The 25,681-nt window shown below is 43.2% G+C and overlaps 1 protein-coding gene across 1 annotated transcript; it reads right to left on the bottom strand.

The window, feature by feature from the left end:
* Positions 1-943: 943 nt before the first annotated feature.
* LOC308129015 (3'-5' exoribonuclease HELZ2-like) lies at positions 944-25,413 on the bottom strand. The gene is made up of 20 exons (XM_080494760.1): positions 25,339-25,413; positions 17,023-18,452; positions 16,453-16,636; positions 14,293-14,400; positions 12,177-12,691; positions 11,440-12,078; positions 10,396-11,194; positions 10,143-10,218; positions 6,594-9,993; positions 6,380-6,465; positions 6,155-6,283; positions 5,910-6,065; positions 5,672-5,813; positions 5,469-5,600; positions 5,061-5,253; positions 4,268-4,417; positions 3,700-3,909; positions 3,451-3,607; positions 3,084-3,251; positions 944-1,820 (listed from the first exon to the last, which is right to left on the bottom strand). The coding sequence occupies exons 2-20, from the start codon at positions 18,369-18,371 to the stop codon at positions 1,708-1,710; spliced, it is 8,706 nt and encodes a 2,901-aa protein (XP_080350886.1). The 5' UTR covers positions 18,372-18,452; positions 25,339-25,413; the 3' UTR covers positions 944-1,707.
* Positions 25,414-25,681: the final 268 nt, after the last annotated feature.

The raw sequence follows: 25,681 nt of genomic DNA, 5'->3' as shown, positions 1-25,681 counted from the left end.
GTCTCACTCACGCTTTACTATTTGGGTTAAAATAAAAAGAAGTATTTCCTCAGATGACCACACAATTCTGTTTGTCCCCTTTTTGAAGAGCAGGAAGTGAAACCAGTGTCCTCTGGAAGCGTTGGCATTAATGAAGGTCTTATATCGCTTTATTGTTAGTTCCCTGTAATGCATAATATATAATTATATTAATATAAATTAATATATCATTTATACCGTTCTTTCGGCTTCACATTGCATTATTTATTCACTCCATCCTGTGGTAGACGGCATGCTCCACTAACCAACAACAAAGGCCTTGTTAAAATCGTATCTACTTTAGTTTTCAGTCATTATTTAAATTTTTTTAATGTATTTCCGCAGTTATGAAAAAAAGAAAAACAGAAGAAAAACACTCAATAATCAAACTAATCAGCCAAAAGGCTGGTGGGTTAGAGCAAAAGTTTATACACACTTACCCCATCACAAAAAACAAAACAAGGCCCTCTAGATAATGGCACACACACACACACACACACACACACACACACACACACACACACACACACACACACACACACACACACACACACACACACACACACACACACACACACACACACACACAATAAAACAAAACTTTTTAAACTAATATTACTATTTTTATAATACATTCAATATATACCATACACAGATTTTATATATAGTTTATACATGCACATCAAACATATATACACACATATACATGAATGTACATGACATGTACATAATATTAATAATTATATGGAATGAGGACATTTACAAATAATATTAATGATCTACTATTTAAATTTCATAAATTTAAAAATATAGAGTGGAAATATTTTAATATATATTCTCTATTACAATATACACCTTTAATTATGTTTATTAAGTATTAATGTTTTATACCATTATATACATATATTTTATTGCTATCCTCTGTAAAATTGTTGCTCTTCTTTCTTATAGTTACTAATCATATATGATTTAAAAAACCTCTTAAACTGGTTTGTGTTGGTGCTTTAAATACATAAAAGAGATTCATAAAAAATGACGTCCATCCCTTTACTGAATTATTCCACGTTAACTTTTCAAACTCTAAGAAGTTGTGTTTTACGGCACAAAAACAACAGCAACAATTGTTTTAAAAATATTTATAAGTCCCAGACAGTAAATACAATGAAATAGAAAATCTATTACAAAAAACTGATTTTGCAACAATAAAATATCTCAAATCTAATCAGCACTTCAACAACTCCCTGCAATACATTTAAACAACACCTGGAATGAAATCCTCAACATTTTAAACAGAATTAAATGTGCGTCAGTTAAGATTACCAGCATAAAATCCATTCTTTGGAGTTTAACAAAAGTATTTTACTAAAGCCTTCAGCGCATTTAAGTGTTCGGAAAAAACACAATAGAAAAGAGCAGTTGTTGGAATTCTTATTTTCAAATTCATTCAAAGAGAAACAAAACGAAACAACTCCGACCCTTCACATCCTCATGATTACATGAATGTCATTTGCAATATGTAAAGCGATGACAACGACAAAATACAAATATCTGTGTCAAAATCGAACTTCGGCTGTATAAAAAAAGCTGCCGTTCCAGAGTTAAAAACAACAACAGCTAAACAAAAACTTAATGCCTGAGAGCACATTTCATGAATCAGTGCAGTTTGGTGTCGGTAGAGGACCGACAGGATCAGCGCTGCTGCTGCACTGAGATCTGGTCTGCTTCGGTCACTGCGCCCTGACCAGTGTAGTAATCCAGGAGGCGTCGCCACGTATGACTGCATCTCAGCAGCTCCTGGTCCCCTGCGAGTCAAACAAAGCATGTTTCACACATTTTCTCATCTCATATTAACCCAAAACCAACAGGGTGAGAAGATTGTGTCAGTAAAAACATGAATGTGAGCACTGCTGAGCTTCTGATGGAGCGGCACACTGGCTTGTGTGACTCCTGCTGTTTTAGATCATGATCGTAATTTATTTGACTTTTTAGTCATACATGTAGTCCTATTTTACTTTACGTTGAGTTTTTGTTTGAAGTTCAGATTTTGGATCATTTTACAATGTCTGGGAAGAATGCCAAAACTGGGAATACCTTCTAACCTCAACAATGTCCCGGACCACAGGAGGGCGAGGAGAATGTCAGGAAGCTGAGCTCTGCGTAAGTTGACCAGCAAATACTGTGTTTTTAGTCGCTTTGGAGTTCAGGATTGTGACTTGCAGCTGATTATTATTGCTGACCCAGCATATTTTTATACACTATTGTACCATTGTTGTGTGTGTGTGTGTGTGTGTGTGTGTGTGTGTGTGTGTGTGTGTGTGTGTGTGTGTGTGTGTGTGTGTGTGTGTGTGTGTGTGTGTGTGTGTGTGTGTGTGTGTGTGTGTGTAAGTAGATACATTGAGGTACAAAGTTGCATTGCAACACATCTTATTTTGGCGTCCTCCATGTTGCTCATCAATGGGTAGATAGTTATTTGTGACACATTATTATTAATGGTGTTATTACTTCAAACTACATATTGTTGCGATGCCCATACCTCTTTTATCTGATTCTTCTAGTTCAATTATTTAACGTTAAGTGAATAATTGCTGCTGTCTGGAACAGTGAGGGGAAGAAGTGAAGGGTTATTGTCTGCTGATTGGTCAGTGACGACCGTCACTCTGGAGCAGCGGCAATGTTTAAATACTCCATCGGCCGTAAACCCTCCTGTTGCTGTTTACATTGCTGCTTTGCTCACTGGTTGTTGTGTTGACTGGGTTTATTTATACACGGCAGCGTTTCGACGAGGTGCAGACGCTCCTCTCAGTACCAGGAGACGAGGAGATACCTGCGTCGTTACATGGCATTTACAACCCCGCCTACATTTTAACTGCACTCTTATATGGAGACTTGGGCTCGAAAAGAGGAACATGTTCTCTGGTTGCAGCACGCGCTTGGTGTCTATTTGAAATATTTAAGCTCTCAGACGGGGGCTCATGCTCCCTGCCGCCCTCCTCTGGTAAGACCTCGGCCTTCCCTCCTGGCGCTGCACTGCTCTCTGGACACGGAACCAGGATGCAGGTCCTCACCAATGATGCACAGTCCCTCCTTGGCCCTGGTGATGGCCACATTGATCTGATTGGGATCCCCCACAAAGCCCAGATGTTTGGACAGCCAGCCTCCGTCTGGTTCACGCTCGATCTCCGCGCTCGGGAGAGAGCACACTGTGGATATGAGGACGTAACGCCACTCACTTCCTACAAGACAAAATGTTGAAAAGAGTTTTTCTTAAACACTCTCTCGTTCGCAAACACGTTGAGATGGCAAAGAAAAATAATCACTGCATTTATTTATTAATGTTTCTACTCAATAATAAAAGTTTTACTGTAATGTTGATGTTAGCATGTTAGCATGTGTATCCAATGGATTCTTTAATCGCATGAAAGTAAAGGTCACCTTGACTTTTTGTGATTGTGGTAACAGTGATTTGTCCCATGTTTTTGCGTTTCAGCGCCTCCTTGATTTCAGAGACCTGAGCATTATAAGGGGACAGAATCACAATGCTCTGCTGGGGGATTCTGGCCGTCTTCACCAGCTTTCCAGCAAGCTCAACCTGCAAAGGGAACAAAACAAAAACAGTGTAAGAAAAGAAATCCACTCCGTTAATACACACAAAATGGTTTCAAAGGATGAAAGGGACAGTACCACTTTGTCCTTCTCCTCGTGGTTTGCTTTTGAGTTCTCGTTGCCTCTGGCTGTGCTGACAACCAGAGGGATCGTTTTGCCTTTGATGTCCCCAAACACAACTGGCATCGTCTGTTGGCTGACACGCAGGAGGCTGATGGGCTGCTCCATTGCAGTCTTTAGTTTGTCGTGATAAAACTCCTTCGATGGGAACTTGCATATATCTCTGTGCTAAAAAGACACACACAGGATGGGATGATGGTACAGGGCAGTGTCACTGGAGAAGACATGCTTCCACTCACTGATGGACATGCCAAACACCCTGATATCTGACCTCTGACATGTCAACTGAAATGTTTTGCTGTTATGTTTTCTTGAATGGAGCCTCACAGTGAGACTGGGCAGGAAACAGTCAACATGTACATTTCTTTACAACTATGCCACATCGCATCTTTGACAGTAGAGGCACTATCCTGAAGGTCAAGTCTCCATTGGCCCACTTTCCATAAATGAAAAACTTACTTGAGATCCTGCACAGTGTGCGTGAAACAAAGCAGAGTTCAGAACTGTCGTGTGTAGAGGTTCTCACCATTCTGTACTGGGTGTCCAACATCACCGCACAGTTTGTTTCAAACAGTTCATAGATGCGTTCAAAAAGAGACTTGGCCATCCCAAGCTTTTTCACACTGTGTTCCTTCACGATGGGGCGAAGCTGTTTGTGGTCGCCAATCAAAACAATCTGAAACGGAAACCTTACGTCAGCCACTGATTCAGAACTTTTGTGAGTATTATGAAGACATAAAGGATCCAACGCCTTCATTATTGTAACTAAAACTAATCATAGTTTATCAATACCCTCGGGGAAATTCCTTTTTTCCCCCACAATGAATGTTTTCAGGAGGTAGAGGCGCTCCAGGGAGCTGATGGGGGGTAAGGGTATTGCTCAGGGACCTACAGCAGTGACGCATCAGCTGTGGGATTTGGACATGAGACCCCCGACTCCTAAGTTAATGTAACTGGGATACATCAAATTAAGCATGTTTCCCAACCCCAACTGGGGTCTCAGCCTGTTTGTCCTGCATTAGGCTGCTTGTTTTCAGCTCAAAATATTATCGGCAACTCACAAAGCTGACGAGAAGTATTACTTTTGGCTTTATTGAAATCTTGCATGGTTTCTGTAGATGCTGCTCCCTAATGGCAGAGCACACACCTGACCAGCTAATCCAGGTTTTAGGTCGATTTCCTAATGTTCCTGAGCCCATACGGTGTAAGGACAAAGGACTCGTCTCTGTTCTTGTCCTGTTGGATCAGTTCCTTATCACTAAGTTATAATGTTTGAAGTACTGTATATGACCACCTAAATAAAATACAACTATAAATACCTTTTCTGGCTGGTTGCAGACCAGTGGAATCATGGTCTGGGGTTCTGTAGCCATTGCACATTCATCAATGAGGATCTGACGAGCACTGACATTCGTAGTCAGGCTTGGTGTAGAAGACGCCGTGCAAGTACACAAAATGATCTCATGGCGTTTTAGTTCGTATGCTCGTGCATCTTGCAGAAGCTTTTTGCATCTAAGAAAGAGGAAGACAAAACACAATCCACACAGTTGAGTTTGAACAAGGTTTCTTTTTTTTTGAAGTAGCACGGATGGCTCAATTATTCTTAGTTAATAAACATCAATGTGGTGGGTTTAAAATCTTTGCATAGCTGAAAAAAGTTCTGACTTCAACTGATCTGAAAAATTTGCAGAAGAGTTGTTAAATCCCCGTTGTGAGTCTGAACTTACTTTGCCACGTCTGCCGCAGTAAGCAGCTCTCCCTTTCCTTCACGGGCAAGTTGAATGCGCTTGTCAAAAGCTCTAATTTCAGCTGAAAACTCTGTGTCTTGGTCTCGCATTCGGTGATGCAGAGTGATATTCCTGCAGCCATGGAAAAGAGTTTTAGTTGAAAAGAACGAAATTGTGATTCCACGTCGGTGAGACTAAAGTACCTGAGCTCTTCCTTCGCTTTGTCTTGACGTGTCTTTTGGGAAAACTGAAGGTTGGCATCTGGTAAAGGGTAATCAAGCATCTCCACCTGATGGCTGTAGACCCGGAGAGGCTTCAGTTGCTCTGCAAACCTCAGCAGGTACTCTGTGTGACGGGGATGAAGACAAGGACAACATGAGATAAGATAGTAAGAAGATTAATGTACGTGAAATGTTTCTCCAGATACACAAATCAACTTGCCTGCTACCACGTCAACAGACTTGTTGGACGGGCCACAGTAGAGAATGACTTGTTTCTTTTCCTCGTCCTTTTTGTCAGCATCTTTCCTTTGGTTGTTTGAGTTTTGCTCAAAGAAATGGCACAGTATGTGCACGCCCACTATCGTCTTTCCAGTGCCTATGAAAAACGAAATATTGAAGACAATCCTGATAAAATGCTTTCATAAAATAGCTGGAATCAAGAGGGTCCTAAATGATCGTCCTCACCCGGTGGTCCCTGGATCAGAGTCAGAGTGTTATTCAGAGCTTTACTCAGAGCTAACCTCTGGATCTCATTCAGATTTTTGAGTCTTCCGTGTGTTGGATCTGCCATCACAATGCGCACATGTCGTTGTCCTGAAAGGAAATGACAAAACACGTCATTGGTGTTTCATATTTCACTGTTATTTGTTCTATTTGCTCTATCAAACTACCGGAGACCGTTGGACGTACCCATGTTTGGATGGTACCTCCCAAGGGCTATGTCTTGGACAAGACCACATGCACGAGGAACATTAACCACTGCAGTTTCTTTCCGTCTAAGAGAGAAAGAAAATATAAGAAAAAAACAAAACAACATGTTTATACCTCTTCTCATAACAAGCGCACGTAGGACAAAACAATAAAGAAATACATTAATACCTATTATACTGACAATTGAACTTACATGTCAGGAAGAAGTCTTGGGATTATTTCCACTGTGAAACTCGTGTTTTTCTGAAAAACACAATCAGGAATGGTTTCCATCGGCAGATGGTTGATGTAGAATTTCACTTTGGTTCCTTCCTTCTCCCGTATTTTCATGGCATTTGTAACACCATGGGCCACCCATGTAAACTCCGGAGGGTCTACGGCAGCAGAGTGTTCCAAGTTTGAAGGCAGTTTTAATCCTCTCTTCCGGATGCACAGTAAACATTTGGACAAGTTGAACTCAATAGCCCACTCATTTATCCACTGCACAGGTAAGAAGAAGCTTCCTGAGAGCTTGTCTTTCTGCCTCTGAGTGAAGCTGACCTCCAGGTTCTCAATGATGATGCTGTCACTTTCATCCACCGCTGCATGGGCAGACTCCATGTCACACAGTGGCCTCCAGATTTCAACATATTCTCCAGTGTCTTCATAACGTATCTTTGTTGGGCGGTCTACAGCTCGAGAAAAGCATGTGATGGGGTTCTGGACATGGTCCACACAAATCTCAAACTTCGGTTTGATTTGCACCAACTGAACAACAGGTGTACAAAAGCCTCTATTCATCTTAGATGTCATTTGGGTCCGAAGTGTGTTGCCCGGTTGCAACTGGAGGTTGATGTCCACCCAGTGCTCAATCTGGACCATCGATTCTGGAGTTTTTTTAGAGGCGCAGGCGCTTGTGTTGGCTTGAAGCATCTCAAGAGATGGTTGCTTAACAACATGTTTTGCCAGTTGTTTCTTATTAGCGTCCAAGATGAGCAATCGCGCATCTTCCAACTCTCCTTCGGTAATTGCCTCAACAGTGGCTTTCCATGCTGACATTGGAAGCTCAATGTAGTCATCGCTGTCTGCCATCATTTTCACCTCCCGGTGGATTTTCCTGGTGTCAGCTGCATAGATCCGTCTTTTCCACTTAAGGTTGACGCTGTGATTTCCCTCGTCATAATCTGGTTGGTCATCTAGCTGCAAATCTCTGTACATAACAGACACACTCACAGCAAATATGTTCTTGTTGAAAGGAAAAGACAGTGAGAAGCTGTCTCTTTTGGCATCTTGAAGAACCACGAAGGCCAGCTTGAAAGCGCTTTGTTTTTTAATGCTCACTGCATAGCTGACCTCCTCAGCCCTTCGTTCAAAAGATTTGGACTTCTTGAGTTTGCTCTCGGATTCAATGCACAAAGCTGTAATGTCTTCTGCTGTGTACTGGACTTTCTTCTGACAAATGACAGAGTGCAAAAGCCTCTGCAAGACAAGATCCATGTAACGCCTGATTGGTGAGGATGCCTGAGTGTAAGACGTCAACTGCAAATCATAATGCCCAACCTTTGCTTCCTCGGCAGAGTTTGAACGAATGGTATAAGCTCTACTAAGGCACCTTCGGAACTGATCGGTGACTTGCTGGAGCAAAGGGTGGATGTCGTCTGCGGCAATGATGTCCACCATTTTGTCGAGATCACCTGTGCTGGCAGCAGACTGGATATCTTTCCACATTTCTGTGAGGATGCGGAAGTTTTCGTATTTTGGAGGCTGTTCGTCATGATCAACTCTGTGGCGTACATGGAAAGAGAATGGTATCAACTCCCCATATTCCTTCTTGAATTCTTCAACTTTCTCGGGATTTGGTTTTGCCTGACAGCGAAGAGGTGTGGTGAACCAGGTTTTATCAGAATTGATCAAAATTTCAGCTGCATGTGCGTTGAATAACAGACTAAGCTCTTCGATCATCAGATGGGCTTTGCGTCTCCCGGGCGATCGGTCATCATCAGTCTGGTAATACTGCCAATCCACAAGTCGAACTTGTCTCTGAGCTTTGGCAAAGCGATAGGCCACTGCAACACAGTCCTTCACGTCACCAAATTTTGGATTGTCTGTATATCTTTCGGTGATGATAGTCTCTGCCTCGTCATACGTCAGCTGTTCATCTGACCTGATCAGAGAAAGCTGTAGTCTGGGTTTTCCAATCCTCTTGTTTGTTTCCTTTTCAACTGTGAAGATCAGTGAGACGACCCTGCAGTCTTGACCTGGCAGAAGACTAAAGACCTCAGTGCATTGTTGAGGGAACATGTGATTGGGTTTTTGTGCAGGGCAGTAATATGTCGAACCTTTTTCTCGAGCATCTACATCCAGTCTACTGCCTCGACTCACAAAGCTTGCCACATCTGCGATATGGATTCCCAACTCATACTGGTTTCCAATATCCCTGACACTGATGGCATCATCCAGGTCTTTTGCTCCCTTGGGATCCACAGTGAAAGTGATTTGCTTTGTCATGTCACGTCTGTGCTTCATGTCTTCATCTGCACTGAAAGCAACGTTGCTTGAATTCGATGTCTGTACTTTGAACTCTTCATTTAGGATTCTTAGTTGATTGGAGAGTCCTGTGATGGGCAAAATATCTGTGACTCTCCCCAGCGGAAACCAACACATGTCTTTCCACCCAAGCACTCTGATCACGAAAACATAGTTTTGTTTGAGGTTCAAATCAAGATATTTCTGCGTTACAACCTTCCAGTCTCTGTTGATTAGCTTCCATATGGGAATGAAGTTGCGGTTTTTCTTGGGGCTCAGTATGCAGATTTTTGTCTCAGATTTTGAAAGGGGCACCATCATCCTTTTGATGAAATCTTGAGAAGTCCGTCTTGGTTTGCTGTGGTCCTCATCCTGGAGCATACACAGCAGCACACGAGCGGACTCTGCTTCCCTGGTGATGGTGACCACCCGTGGAGCTTCTGTGGCGTGTACCACAACTTCATCTCCAGTGAAGGTTTTACCCAGGTTTTCCCTTCCATTGATGTTTATTCTCTTGTTAGTATTATCAAGAGAAAAGACATAACCTGTCTTAAATGTCTCCCTGACCAACATTCCTCGTACAAACTGTTGTGGGTCTTTGTTGCACAGCTCCATTACATCTGAGTTGGCTTCAGTGCTATTGTATAAGACAGGCAACTGGTGATTCTTGACTTCTACTTCCAAAGTGACTTCTCCTGCATTGTATTGTGTTTCCATATGCTCATACTCTTCCTGCAGCTCTTGAAGAATGGCGTCACTGAGAGTGTTGCTTTCAGGTGCATGTTGAGACTTTTGAAACTTTGCCGTCTCCATAAGATCCTTTTCAAAGAAATCTTTGGTGAAATAGTCTGGTCTGACACTCCTCTTGCTGACGCAGTGGTCTATGAAGCTTTTCCAGACTTGTGAGCACTTCCCAAAGCAGCAGAGGGCAGCAGCATCTCCAACCACAACCACTTGAGACTGCGCTCTTGTCACTGCAGTGTTCAACACACGGACATCGTTGAACAGCTCCAGGCCAGGCAGGTGAGATGTTTCTAGACTGTCTCGTGTTTGCACAGCTGTCAGTATGACTGCTCTGAACTGTTTTCCTGTTAGAACACGAGAATATCATTAGATTTCTGAAACATTGAACTTGTTTATGATATACAAGAGCAATACGATATTACAATGAGATGTGTGTGCTCTTTAATCACCTCTATGGCCAACGTAATGGTTCATGAAGCTAGTCTAAAATTACCTTGTACGTTTGCAAGATTCTCAACGTGCACTTGATGAAGACTTCTTTTTGAAAGTGCTCTCCTAATTTGCTGAACCTTTAATCAAACAAACAAACAAAAAAATCAGTAACAATAAAACAAACAAAAAAATGTAAACAACTCCGCCCACGTGTTTGTAAAGTGAGCAAATATTTGAAGCAATACGTCATTTAAACATGTCATTAATTTTAATAGCATTTGGCAATCAAAGTTGAAACAAACAAAAACAACTACCTGAGCTCCTTCAGACATGATGCAGATGGTGCTTGGGTCCTTGGGCCCCCACGTTAACGGCCACTGTTCAAGAATGTCTTCCACTACTTCAACCACTTTGGCCGACTCTCCCCTGTTATACCAGGACATTGAACTGGTGTCCAAGATGCACTCGCCTCTAACATGAAGGAACTTCAGCGCATGGCCATCTGCAGGAGGTGGAACCTTTTCAGTAGCTTTGATGACATCATTTTTACCAACATAGAAATGGGTGGACACAAAGTCCACTATTTCTTTGGTTGACCGGTAGTTCTCATTGAAAATGATTCGACTGTTCTGGGCTGCGTCACACTTCTGGTCTTGATAGTAGTGGAACAGGCGAGTGAGGAGCGTGTAATCTGAACGGCGGTGATCGTCCACAGAGAAAAGCTTCGGTCCCATTTGCATGTGATCTCCTGCTAATGCAACTCTTGTGTTCGGGCCAGCAAGACCAAGTGCCATTAAGGCTTCACATTCCAGCATCTGTGAGGCTTCGTCGATTAGAATATGAGTGAAGTATCCCTCCGGGAGCTTCAGGCCATGGAAACGTCTTGCCATTGTTGTTGTAGTTATGACTATGTTGTGGCGGTCTAACACAGCTTTGGTAGGTGGCAGAAATCTCGACCCATCTTGCGAACAAAAACAGTATTTCAGAGTGATCTTATCTGTGGCGGACACAGCATTCCCTTGTTTGTTTGCTTTTATTCGAATTGTTCGCAACCCATGATTCTTGTTGCTCATGAATGGATGAATGTGATCTCTGACATACAGATCAGCAGAACTGAAACAAAAGAAAAAAAGGTTCATGTAAATTTGAAACTGTTAAGGTTGCACATGTCCATAAGAAATAAACCACTCAAGATCATCACTGGAAGTACAACTGTGTATTGATATAATCATATCCAGCGACGTGGGGAGACCCTTGTGCCTTGAATAACCACTATGTGACCGTATTTACTGAGGTACATTGATAATGCCGAATTTCAGTAAATAGTTCAGTAAATACTTTGAAACAATTTGCATTACCTGTTGGTGTAAGTGCAAATCAGCACTTTGTTGTGAGGGTTCTTGCAAAGCTCTCTGGCTGCTGCAGCGAGGGTGTAGGTTTTCCCAGTTCCAAATGGTCCATAGATGAGGAGTGGAGCAACAGTCTTTTTCACAGTGGAATCCCCGGTGATAAAACGAATCGCTGCCTGCTGCTTGACGTTCTGGTTCTCATGTTTGCCGTTGCTGACGGGAACGCCACAGTTCCGGAGGTCTGGCAGCACCTGCTTTGTGTCCCGGAGCAGGTCCACCGCCCTGTGCATGTTGCAGAAGCTGCCGCGGTCCAGCTGAAACTGCACTTCCATTTGATGCGATTCGTTGGCTTTGAGCGCAAGATCGGCACAACATTGTTTTGACGCCTGCAAGTACATTTTGTTTTTGCCTTTTTTGAGTGGCAGAATGCGAGCTTCATACACCTTGGAGTTCAGGCCATTTGATGTTAAAGGGGCAATCAGGCCAGAATGGATGCTTCGTTTAAGCGCCATTCCTGCGGGGCTGTCGACTGTGAGATTACAAGGAATCGCAACAGCACAGAACAGCTCTCCTTGAGGAGCCATCATCATGTCAGACCATGTGCTGAATATGTTATCCGTCGTTTTAATCTCTCCACAAACATTGAGTCTAAGGAAAATTAGAAACAAAACAATCAGGCATTGTTTCAAACATTTTCATCCATTTCGCAAACTTAATGACAAAAGGATTCACACCAACAACCTTACCTTGAAACGACTTCATCCTCTGCATGTTCCTCATCATACAGGAACTGGTGCATTTGTTCTTTGTAGATTTCACCAGTCAGAGGCAGTTGGCTGTTTTGGGAAGACTTATAGAGCAGGTTGATCTGTGGAGGCTTGTACTCTTTTAAGAGCTCCTCCTGCTCTTCTGTCCTGGATGAACATGGAATGATAACTCTGTTCCCTCTGTGCCAGCGCTCAGCACCTTGAAAGGTGACTCCATTGCTCAACGACGGTTGTTCAGTTTCATCAAGTGACTGCTGGCCGACTCTGACTCTGATTTTCTTCAAAAGTACCGGCCTGATGGCAAAATCTAGTACCAGCCACTGTTCATACAAGCCGGGGTTGACGGACGTGAAAGACAAAGTGATGGCGTAGGTCCTGTCTTCAGTAAGAACGTTTTTTCCTGTGGAATAGATGCAGGAAACAGAACTGCTTTCACTGAGGCTGAACGACGCTCCCGGTTCTTGCTTCAGCAGGGCCACATGCACAAGCTCCCTCTGTTTGTGGGGAAACAAACAAAAAAACTAAACTGAAACACAACGATATGCACATTTAGGGAAATCCCACAACAGCTATCTCGAGCAAAAGCTGTACGGTCGTCACACTGACGGCAGAGATCACTCAGGCAACCATCTATTTACTTACAACAGCGATAACTCCACTGTATGGTGCAAGATAGTTTTTTTTCTTTTAATTGTTCATTACTTTGACAAAAACCTTGGACAAAAACACAACATTCTCCAAGGTCAAGTCTTAATAGCACAGAGCAAGGACCACACTGTGGACATGGTGTGCTCTCAGTTGTCACAGCAGATACTTTTCTCTGCACATTTTCTGCAGGATTCCCTACCTGATTCAACCCTGAGCGTTTGAACTGTTATTGTCATTATTAGATTACAATTCCATCTATCACAAGTGAAACTTGTGAACCTTGAACCCAATGTGATTTACAAATTACCCCCGCGTTTCATTTTAAATTGGCATGTGGATGATCGGCCAAAAATGATGTGTTTGCGTTCTCATGTGGACAGGCCCTAAAGTCTTCCCCACACTGTGATTTTCACAATCTTTAGCAGTCACAGCTTCTCACACCGCATGAGGCGAATGGTAATATGTCTGCAGGCTGTATAAAGACACGTGCTGACTCGCAGCCGGGGTAGTTGCTCTATCATGTATTGTGTAATCACATTGACTGGTAGCGTAATAGCAAACAATAACACGTCCAAAACATACACATGAACGGGACATCAGCATTCTGGTATTTATGTGTTTAGAAAGAAATCCCAAAACAGAGAAAGAGAAGATGAACACGGTCGTCTCTCAGAGAGAGAGAGAGAGAGAGAAAGAGAGAGAGAGAATAACCTGGAGGGCATCTATTAGCATCGACTAGCATTTTATGTTAGCATTTACTGTTGCGGTTTTTCATTTTCCAACAAAACACACTCAGTGAAATCAAAAGAAACAGGCTGCAGGTTGCAGAAGCAGCGACGATCACCCCAACTATCTGACACTGTCTGGTATTGATCGCAGGCTTACAAGTACCAACTTGGCCGTCTGGTGAAAAACGCATATTGTGGGGAAGACTTAAGGTTCATGTGAAACAGCTGGATTTTTCTTGAAAATGGAAGATTTTCTTTAGTTTTTTTGCAGTTCTCTGATCAAAAGTAGATGTAGTGGAGGGCATAGTCATAATATTCATTAATAGCTGATAAATGCCTGCATAGCAGAACTCATAATTATGGGTGTCATGTCTATTTATTAATTTTCTTTTAAATATTTTACAACATTTCTTGGCAAAATATGTTATTGGCTTTATGTCATTAAAAAACTCCCAGAATCATTCTGTGCTCAATCTGTGTTGGCCCTTTGGTTGCAGGATTGCTCTCTTTACAGAAAGACTGTTTGTGCTGAAGCAGAAGTGCGCAGCACACACACTCTGATGCTGCACGTTGCTAGTATACGATCTGATGCAAACATGCACCAGGTGCTCAACCTCTACGTCCGTGTCAAGCACGTAACCTGAACAGTGCAGACACTCAACAGTACCACAAGATTGCCAATATATCATCTTACCTCTGGAACTTCAAACAAATCCTACCTCTGTCTCAACGTGGAAATCCCAAGTCAGCGTTTTGTTCGGTGTTTCACAGACCACAGTTAAATCTTCATTACAGGAGACGACGACGTCGTCAACTTGCTCAGACATCTGTTCAGTGGGTGAAGTGGAAAAAAAACAGGTTCAGGATGATTAAGGTCAAAAAACTAAACTGAATAAGCTGTAGTTTTATAGTTCTGTTGTCTTTAATCGTGTAATTATTTAGTGCGGTAGCAGCAAAGGAATGCGCCACATAAAGTTGCCATGTTTCTCATTCAGATGATGAAACAGGGCAAACCACAAATTGATGGATTATTGGTGTTGCCCTGTCTTCCTGCAGGATCTCTGGCAGTGGAACTGAACGTTCGTGGTCTGAGCCTCCATCACGTCTGCAGCAAGTGGATTTGTCTGTTCTCTTGTTGCCCTCTCTCCCTGTCCTCTTCTTTTCTCTCCCTCTATCCACTCCCCCAACGGGAACAGCAGAAAGTCTCTGAGTCTGGTTCTGCAGCTTTCTTTCTGTTAAAATGGTGTAATTCTTTTCTATCGTCTCTTCTATTTTCTCATGTGGGATTGTTGCTTTATCTCACTAAATGTGCCTTGAAATGATTGTTTGGTATTTGGAGATATACAAATAAAACTTAACTTGTCGATTATCTGTCTCTTCAGACTTGAAAGCAGCCTCTGTCCACTTTATTTCTTTCTGACTATCATTTATTAGTGTGATAAGACAGGCCTGAACAGACAGGGGGAAGATAAATGCTCTAAAACATGTGGATGAGGTTTAGTTCTTTAAAAAGTGACAACAAACAGGCCACCGGTGTTTTCGATCCACTGGTTTCCATGTTTATAACATCTGCTTTCGCTCCGGCAACCACAGGTGAGTGAAAGACTCACCTGTGGTCATCCTCACAGAAGTCACTTTGTTTGTCTCTCATGAATTAATCACGAATGTAAAATGTGATTATTTGCATGAAGTGTCACGTGCAGAAGAGCACAGAGTATTCTAAACTAGTCAGTCAACACTGTAATAGCTTTGTATATCTTTTGTAAATGATCCGTCCTGTTGGATTTGGGTTTGCAGTGATGTTTGTAATTAAAAATGTGACTAAATAAAATATTTAAATGCGAGATGGTTTCACTGCACTGCAATGGTACAGCGGGTTCACAGCATTGTGCCCGTCAGACGCCACCGTGGCCACTGGGTCAGAGAAACACAGGCAAGGCCTGAGAACCCAGTAGAATAACACACTCTATCCATGAAGTGCATTCACCCTCATGAACATGGAATACCGTGTGTGTGTGTGTGTGTGTGTGTGTGTGTGTGTGTGTGTGTGTGTGTGTGTGTGTGTGTGTGTGTGTGTGTGTGTGTGTGTGTGTGTTGCTCAAAATGACAACAGTTAGCAAACTAAAAACACAGTTTGTTTGTAAAGATATCAGCTTTAGTAGGATCGATTTAAGCAGCTGCAGTTTTGAAATTTGTGAAAATGAGTTTTGATGGTCGTGTTTTTGAGTATTGGTTTATTCTATGTGCAGAAGTGAGACTTATGGGAAGCATATTTGAAATATTTTTTTTCCGGTGCAGCAGCTTGAGTAGACGAATGCTCAATGTGATTTCTGATGCCTGAGACGTGTTTCTTGGCGTGAAGTTGCTCAGTCTTCAGCAGAAACGTTCTTGTATTGAGAGACATTTCCTCAGCTGGCTCCACATGATGTTGAACTTTAAAATAATCTCTCAGCTTGTGCTTTTTTTTTTTTTTTTTTTGCCAGATTCAGATGTATTGGCGATAACGCCCCAACGTGTTTGACAACTCCAACACCAATAACATGTCCAACTCCATACGATCATGGTTCACTTCGTGGCTGCGGGAGCTCAGAGCGCCATCGACTGTTTGCATGGATAAGACTCCAGTTTGTGTGTGACATCACTCAGTGTTATTTGATTCCCTGCAGAGGGCATGTAATCCGAATGCACAATGTTACAAAGGATTCTAGTAAATCAATCCTTCAGTAAGATTTCCTCAGCCATAATTCAGAAATATCAAGACGGAGTTTGAACTGTGTGTTGCTCTCAGTCCACTGATCCATCACCTGAAGCTCTGAGAAGAACTTTTCTCCACATAGCAGCGAAATATCAGCACAAAAAAAAGGAAGCTTCACACTCACGATGTACACTTCATTACAGCTGCTTCTGTACTCCTCCAGCAGCTTCTCGTTGTAGTTCATGAGACCCTGAGCTTCGATGCTTTGCCTGATCTCCTTCTCTTCTGCAACTCGCATCAGCCACTCCTGAAGCTCCTCCACGGAGTGAGCCTTTGGACAATTCATCCCGTATTCGCAGGTTTTCGGTCTAGGAAGAAAAAGCTGTTTCAGCAATTTGGTAATATGCATGCTCTCATGATAAGGAGTGTTACGAATGCCTTTATTCTGTCTCTACTGAACTATATCTGCTTTGTCTGGACGTTTAACGTCAGTCCTTGGACCAAAATTCTCCGGGTCTCTTTTTAGCACACGCTACAAACTTCTACTCAGTGTGATGACAGGCAGTTTTCTTGCATTGGAAGCGTGTTTGTTTTAAGGGGATGGCTTGAAAATCTGTAGACACTGTGGATGAACACAAAGGTTTCCAGCTCACTTCACCATGAATATTCAAATAACAAAAGGAAATCTTATCCTCGCTGCATATTACACACGCGGCTGAAAAGTGAGACAAGCGTTTAAATGTGCAGCGTTTACCTGTCACACAGCCAGAACTCAGCCCGGCGGTTGTGCGGAGGCTGGCGTCCCCTCCACCTGGTGGTGGTGTCCTCGGAGAGCAGCTGGGCGTGCTCCAGAGAGGCGCAGTGCTTGTAGAAGCTTTCTGAGGAGGACAGGCTGAGGAGGCACACCTTGCAGTACATGCTGACCTGTCGGGGCGGCGCCGGCTCGCGGGGGCTGAGCTGCAGGAGAAGGGGGCGGAGGGAGAGGCCGCTGTGCTCCGCCTTCCACACCGCCATCTCCACCTCGCTCTGTGCAGACTGGCAGCGACCGGCGCCGTGCCAGCAGGGCTTCCCGTCCCTCACGTGGCTGCAGTAATTGAACTGAGGGTTTGGGGGGGGAGGGCGCACCTGGCTGTAGACGTGCTTGCTGCTTTTTTCCGACAGGTGGTGAACTAAGGCTGGACTCCAGCTGTGCGCCGCGTCGGCCGCACATTTGTCGTTCCACCTTTTGTGTGAAATCGTCTCTGGACGTGCACTGAAGCACTCACTGCAGAGCTCAATGAATCCCCCTGAAAACTGTTTGAGTATGCTTTCAGCTGCGCTTTGCGGCGTCAACACTGGCTCAGACTCACTGACGAGTTGGATTAACTTTGCTAGATTGATTCTTTTCTCTCTTAAAAAGTTCCATACGGTGGCTTCTTCGTAGCTTTTGGCGAAAGTGCACCCATTTCCGTGTTCTGTGCATCCCGAGCCCTCAACAAAGTAGTTACACTCCTTGTAAATGACATTACTACCGAAGTGACCTCCTGTTGGCCTCTCGGAGACGGGCCTCCACTCGCTGCTGCCTTTCATTTTGGCTAAGATCTGATTTCGGCCACATTTGTGAACAACTGACTGAACTGCGTATGTTATTTCCTTTTCTCTGACAGAGCACAAATCACAGACGGCCTTCACATCCAGACCTGCCAAGACGTCGGCCGGAGGTCCAGCTGCCGCCGGCCGATCGGGCCCCTTTTCAGACAGAGTTACCAGGTTACAGAAACGCATGTGGTCCAAGCCCTCTTGCTTTATAAAGGTCCACACAGCAGCTTCCTCGTCACTTCTGGCAAAGCAGCATCGGTTCTTGTGATGCGTGCATCCCAAGCCCTCCACAAAAAACCAACAAACCTGGTACTGACTTGGGTTTGGAAAAAGAGGTCGTTTAGCGACGGGCCTCCATATGTGGGACCCTTTGCCCCGGCAGAGCAGGACATCGCGAGAACAGTGGTGGCTGACTGACTTCAAAGTGTAGGTAATTTCCTTCTGCTCGACACAACAAACTCTGCAAACACGTTTGAAGTCATATGCTGCCAAGAGAGCCGACAGTCTGGACCCACTTGCTGCCATATTCACAACATGGTGTAAGATCTGAGGTCCAATGAGCCTCCTGGACGAAGAATCTGAAGGAAAGGTTTTGCCGGACAATTTCTGAAAAAGACAAGAGCAGAGAGAACAACGTGGTGAAATCACACAGTAACTACTGGGAGTTCACTTCAGTTCCTCGGGACACCAACCTGCATAAGGAAGGAAAATGGACAATCGACTGGTTCTCACCAGGGTCACGAATCAAAACGTTAGACTAAGCTGGAAGTCTTTGGAGTTCTGCACGGAACAGTTCGGCCGCAGGTTTTCACACTCAGTTTTGTGTGTGTGTGTGTGTGTGTGTGTGTGTGTGTGTGTGTGCGTGTGTGTGTGTGTGTGTGTGTGTGTGTGTGTGTGTGTGTGTGTGTGTGTGTGTGTGTGTGTGTGTGTGTTAAAACAATTAGGACGAGTATTCACACTAATATTATTTAAAAGGAATATTTAAAATGGACATAAAGCCAACATTGACTTCAGCCACAGTAACTTCAATACTGAGCATTAGTAGAGGTTTCTTACCTCATAAGGATCACCAGGTGCCATCTATGTTCCGTTTGGCAGTTTGGCTATCGATAATGATTAATCATTATCGAAGACAGTTGATCAACATCAACTGAAGTACAGTGGTTCAGGAGGAACGCTGTACTTCATGTCCTAAATCAAGTCCTAAATCATAAAAATGATTTTTATGTGACGTGGTCAAGCCTCTTGTGAACAGCCCCCCAGGATTTACAGGATGAACTTGATAATAAAGAATTTGATGTGATTGATTAAAAATGATAATAATGAATGTGATGTTATGATGCAAAAGGGGGTGGAAATGTTAAGGGGGTGTAGTGTTTGCTTATTACGAGGGATGAGCCGGATAAAGCATTTTTCACGAGTACAAGCACGATACAAGTAAAACTTGTCAATATTCGCGTTCGTGCTGAAGGAGAATCCTCATTTGGTCACTGACTGTCTTCACGCTCTGTGATTGGCCAGTCACACACAGAGCCCCCCCCCCCCCCACACACACATCTCTTAGGTTTTCTTCTGCTCGCCTCTATTTCGGTTTGTATGATATTTAAAGTTACTTGGTGAACTTGATTCGTAACGTACGTGGTGCATTTGACCAGACAGAGCTGAAAACGACTTGTGTCGCGTCGGACACTGCCTCCACTCCGGTCAAATTGTTTTTTGTTTTTTTTACCGTCTTCTTGCTCTTACTTGGGCTGGTGGTGTAAAGTCAGTTGGAAAAGTTTCCTCGTACTGAACGTGGTGCTTTTGAGAAGAATACAGTGGACTGGTGTTCTGGATGTTTACAGGAATCACCAGGTTCACACCTCATTAAAAAATGAACAGTCTGACAGACCACTTACACACATATAGCTGAACACACAAAGTAGCCTATATTAATATGTTTATTGAATATGGCTGTTCATAAAATAAATATACTATTATAAATATTACAAATTAAGCTTTATATACTGTATATAGTATATAGTTTTTTTAATACAAAACACTGAATCTCAATTCTGAGGCTGTTCTGTAAATAGATTTCAAATAAACAATAATAAAGTAACTTCTGATCAATTCATATCAATCTCAGACTTGAACCACGCCCACTTCCTGTTTATGCCCTGCCCACCCAGAGCACAGGTACGGATACAGAGAATGTAGATGGTTGAACAGATACAGATACAGATACAGATAGTGGTGCACTCGCTCATCCCTACTTGTTACTTTCTGTTCATATTTGAGTTGTTGAGTTGTTTGGAACGTAGCATGTGCCAAAAGGGGAATGTTAGATTATATTAACTTGAATTCTTATATTAACTTGAATTAACTTGAATTCTTCTATGCAGAAGAATTTTGGCTTCACTGTTAGAGATACAATGGCTTTGCGTCCTCCCATGTGTTTTGTCCACCATGTTGGTTTCACTGATACTCAAGAACAATAGTCTGTTGATGTGTAAACGAGGTAACGACTGTAAACTGGAGCCAGCCTCAAGGACAGGAAGTGACCAAACGGTCACAGGAGGCGGTTCCCAGGAAGAATGTACCCAGAGTTGATAAATCAGGGTGTTTCTTCAGGATCACTCTCTTCCCCATCCTTAAGCTGGGGGGAGCTGTGCCAGCGGACCATGTGGTGAGAATGTTCTTTGTTGAATAGATACTTGTCTTAAGAGGACATTATGAATATAAATAATTAGATTCATTTAATTTTCATACTGTGGGAGGAAAGTTGTAATGAAGAATGCACTGTGGTGAATGTTTATGTCCGAGCAGCGGTGCCCTGACAACCAACTCTCCTCTGTGAGCCTGTGATGAGGAGACCAGAGTTATTTTATGAAAATATATGAAAAGATGGTTCAGTTCTAAGGAAAGACAATTCATTTGTCATGATATAAGGTCGTGTGGAGTCCGACAATCTGTGGAGCTGACAATCCCCCCCCCCTCAGTGACATTGACTGCCCCCATGCTCAGCTAGTGACCGACTGGTAGAGGCCCCCAGGATTTGATTCCACCTCATCAAACGCCTTTGGAGAGGTTCTCTTGAAGAAGCCGTCCACACCATGAAACGCTTCACCTCAATGTGCTGTTTTTGGCCGGTCGTCCACATGAGGCAGTTTTAAGGAGCGCAAAGAAGTTTTTTTAATTAATTTTTTTAACCTGGGTCCCAGAGTGGGGGCATTTTAAACGTGCCGTCCAACCCCCTGGGGTGTGGATGGCAAAGACGGCAAAGACGGCAAAGGCAATCCTCTGTGGAACAAAGATGACGTAATCGCCCCCTTCCCCCCACCACGGTCAAATAACCACAACAATCAGGGACTACAAGCTCCGGTGGCCTATAGAACAAGAATTATACAGAGGTTTATGTGCAGGAATCTACTTTTAAAGTTCTATGTGTGTTTGTTGAGTCACAGCGCCCCTCAAGGCCTGGCATGTGTACTACATGCCCTGAAGCCTCGTGTTGAGACGTGGTCATAGTGACGTGTGGACGGAGGTTTTTTTTAGAGAAGGCTGGGGAGGAAAAAGATGGTTTTTCTCGTCGTGTGGATGAACCCTCAGTCTCCTTGCTCTGTGAACCCCGGGGAGAAAGGAGCTTGTTATGGAAAATTATGATTTGCCACTGAAGGATTCTGCGTTTTTCAGGATCCTGCTCAAAATGTTATTTGTATCTGTGCTGTCCTTATCCACCGGCTCAGCGGCCATGTTTATCTTCGGCCCAGCTGTGCCAGAAGGATGGGAATGAGCAAGGTTTCCCACCCACCAGGGTGAGAACCAGCAATGGTTTTCACCCTGGTGTGCTCACCCCCTCCTTTCTGTTTCTCTTAAAAAGTTCAGACCAAACTCTGAACGGGGGCAGACTCATCGGGGACTCTGCTTTTGTGTGTCTGTTGGAGCTTCAATAAATATTCCTGACTGATGAACTCTGTTCAAATGAACTTTTATTCCAAAGCGGTATCAATACAGAAAAAATCCACAACAAGCTGCAGGAATGGTGTGAGTCACCTTGAACAGGAAGCCCCGCCCACAGCCCTTGCTGATTTGCATTGTATTGCGTTTGTCTTTTCCAGACGGCTTGACTCCTCCAGTAAATTCAATTACAAAAAGCAAATGGAAAAGACAAAACAGGAGAAGCTTAGACAAAATGGAATTAGCAAACACAAGATAGAAAAAGGATATGACTACCTTTGTATATTTTTTGTATTATTGATTCTCTTTATATGTCCACATTTATTTCTTTTTAATTTTGGCCCTCCTGGGATTCCATACTCTCCAGCCTGGACAAACACCAAACTCCTTGAAGACATCAAGGATCTAGTGACATCTGGAAAAACACATGTGACTACTTGTGATCGAGTTCTATTGAATATGATATTAGGAAAAGTTATCAACTGGAACCAACGTTAACTCTGACACGCACACACACACACACACACACACACACACACACACACACACACACACACACACACACACACACACACACACACACACACACACACACACACACACACGTAACATCTTGTCGCCAAGAGGACATATTATGTGTAAACAAGAACTCTTTGAGGTTGTGCAATATTTGTAATGTTTAGCAAATAGTCCTATTCCGTTTCCTTTTTGGATAGGGTGGCGTATAATTCATTTAATGACAACATTAAATGCAACATTTGCAACATTTTGACCAGAACTGATCTAAAAGCAGCAACGGCGTAGTCAGGATGTTGACAATCAAACTGTAGTTAAATGTTCATATCTGCTATGACTCGCTGACTGTATTTAATGCAGACGTGCTTCGTGATGAACGTTGCAGTTCTAAGTCTTGACTGCTGTTCTGATTTCCTGCAATGTGACAGGCTGAGTCTGATGACATGAATCACTCTGATAATTAAAGGCTGAGGTGGCAAAAAGAAAAAGAAAAACCTCTGACGAAGACTGCAGTCTTTGTTGGTGAAGCAAGGAACCGTAACATACATTTACCATGACAAAATTTACATAATTCAGCTATTTCTCCGAAGATTTGGAAATTATGTGAAGATCGCGCTCCAAGAACCAGTTTAAATTCAACCTCCGACACAGAGAGGAGGATATACTGTCACACTGAAAAGCCTCAACATCGACAACCACATCCTGATGAGAAACAAAGAAATCATCATCAGCAAAGCAAAGAAAGGCCTCATCAGAGAGAGAATCGGGACAACGACAAACAAACTGGAAAAAAAAAATCTATACTTCAATCAGAGAGGATTCAAACCCAGTCAAAGTACACTTCCCACTCAAACACAACACACAAGAACAGATGAGCAAACATCTGAAATTCACTTTTAAAGAGGAATTCACCACAACAAATCATCACCATGTCCAACAATTAAACTCATGGAAAGAAAAAAACTGAAACAAACAAACACATCAATGCAAAAATCAATGGAAAAATGGTTTTGTATGGTTACTACGAGTTTTGCCACAGTTACTTTAAAACTAATCTAATTACTAGTTACTCCTTTAAAAGTGACTTAGTTACTTTACCGATTATTTGCTTTTAAAAATAACTAAGTTGGATTACAAGTTACTTTTTTTAGTTACTTTCAACAGCTGCCAACACCCCCCATCATCTGAACATGAAAATTACAACCGGTTTTGCCAAAAATCTTCTGCTGATCCTGCCTCCTGCACCTGCTGGTTCATATTTAACCTTTGCCCTTCATTCTTTGTTCTATTTATATCTGACTCGTGGTTTTATTATCAGAATTTTAGTCTTACTGCTATTTATTTACCCTGAGATGTAGTTGTAGTGTGTTGTTGCACTTTTTATTTATCTGCACTGCCTGCTCTATGCGACTTTAATTGCCCCCCTCCTGGACAAATAAAGTATTTTATTGATTGATTGATTGATTGATTGATTGATTGATTGATTGATTGATTGATTGATTGATTGATTAAAAATAAAAGTCGGAGCTGATTGTAATGTTAAGGTTTATTGATGACAATGGTTGGTTCCAATTCTTTTCGTGATACCTGAAACCACGTTAGAGCGAGTTGGCCTGTGATTGGCTGAGCGTGTAGAAGGGGGCGGGGTCAGATGACTGCACGCACTGCGTGTGTCTCTTTGGCGAACTGAGGAGCAGCTGGTCATCTTTGATACCAAAGTGGCTTTGCAGACAAGAAGCTGTCCTGCTGGACGCTATAATAGTAATACACAGTGACTTGCAGAAGTAACTTTAATCTGATTACTGGTTTGGAAATAGTAACTTGTTCGATTACTCGCCACTGAAAAAAGTGGTCATATGAGAGTAAGGGGTTACTAATTAACGCGTTACCGGCATCACTGGTTGCCACATATGAAACACTGAAAAAAAGATCCCACAGAACAAAAGAAAAGGATGTTAAAAACTCTTTCTGCTGAACAATAAAATAACCCAAGACAACCAGTTAATACACACAGCCAGCTTGAGACACATAGGACTCCAAAAACACACAAAAAACCCTCCCCTGCGCCCCCCAGTGGACAGCATCAGCTCCTTCACCTCCAGCCTCTCAGGTTTTATTGAACACAGCTCTACCTGCGGCGCTCTCACTTTAGAATTTAATACTAACTGGTGCGCTCTGCTTTTCCAAAGAGCAACCCGACTAACTTATATCTGTGGTGAAAATAAATACAAATACTAATTGGCTACGGGAGAACGCGATATGATGCAGTGTTTAGTAGTAATGTGTGCACAGTGTTCAGTCAGAGGTCAGAGGTCTGCTTGGTGCTGCCGGCTTAACCCCCCCCAAGTGCTTGATTACACTTTAACTTTAAACTTTAACTTTAACCTCCGGTTTGGAAACTTCCAGCCTTCAACAAATCGAACTGAGCACGAAGAGACAGCGTTCAGTTCAAATGAGGAAGTGGGTGAAATTCTGACCACAGGCATGAATATTTCACCATTTCCAGTCAAAACATTCTGAAAATAGATTTTGATCAAGTTTGTTCAGATGTAGCTCTTAATCTTTTAAGATACTCGAAAGCTAGGGTCACATTATTAAGAATATACGTGTGTGTGTGTGTGTGTGTGTGTGTGTGTGTGTGTGTGTGTGTGTGTGTGTGTGTGTGTGTGTGTGTGTGTGTGTGTGTGTGTGTGCGCCCCAGTGGGGGGTGGGGTGCTGCATGGTGTATCACAGCCAGCAGGGGGCGCAATCAGTCATAAACGATAATAAACAGACGGCAGGATGTTGTCTGGGCTTAAAAAAAACAAAAAAACACAAAACAAAACAAAACACAACAATAATAAACAAATACATAAAAGAGTTCAAATCCAACAAGCACGCACGCAGACATTAAAAATAGAGTAATTATTTAAACAATCTTCCCACTGCATCATCCTCTGCAAGCTGCTATGACAGCATAATAACCGGGAGCCTCTGCCAGCGGGCGCTGGTTCGATCCCCGGCCGGAGCGGCAGTCTAACCGGCCGATCACACTCACCTGCCGGGCTGAAGAGGACCGGAGCGGGCGGGAAGTGGCGGCGGATGTCGGTCGATGTCGGTGGATGTGCTGTCGTGCTGCCGGGCTTTAAACAGGGGGGAGGAGCGGAGGACGGCCCCGGCGTTAAGTTTCGATTCTCGGGTCGGTGCGTCAGACGCGTCACGCTGCAGGATCAGACCCGGTGAGGGTGTGACCCCCCCCCCCCCCCCGAGAGGAACCGAGAACCCCCCCACAGTTCATCTCTCCATCTCGCTCCGATAATTGCCCAATCCAGTTCCCCCCAAAATACCCCAAAATTATTTTTAGTGCAGGTTTACCTTGAACACATTACATTTTCTCTTTA

Source organism: Blennius ocellaris, assembly GCF_963422515.1.
Source record: "Blennius ocellaris genome assembly, chromosome: 4".
Taxonomy (NCBI): Eukaryota; Metazoa; Chordata; class Actinopteri; order Blenniiformes; family Blenniidae; genus Blennius; species Blennius ocellaris.
This window is presented reverse-complemented; position numbering and strand designations above follow the sequence as displayed.

Excerpts from the sequence above, each read along its gene's own strand:
- LOC308129015 (XM_080494760.1), bottom strand. The coding sequence starts at position 18,371 with ATGGCAGCAAGTGGGTCCAGACTGTCGGCTCTCTTGGCAGCATATGAC. Across the intron at positions 6,066-6,154 it reads TCTGATCCAGGGACCACCGG|GCACTGGAAAGACGATAGTG; the intron begins GTGAGGACGATC and ends CGTTTTTCATAG. Across the intron at positions 1,821-3,083 it reads GGAGGGACTGTGCATCATTG|GGGACCAGGAGCTGCTGAGA; the intron begins GTGAGGACCTGC and ends TTTGACTCGCAG.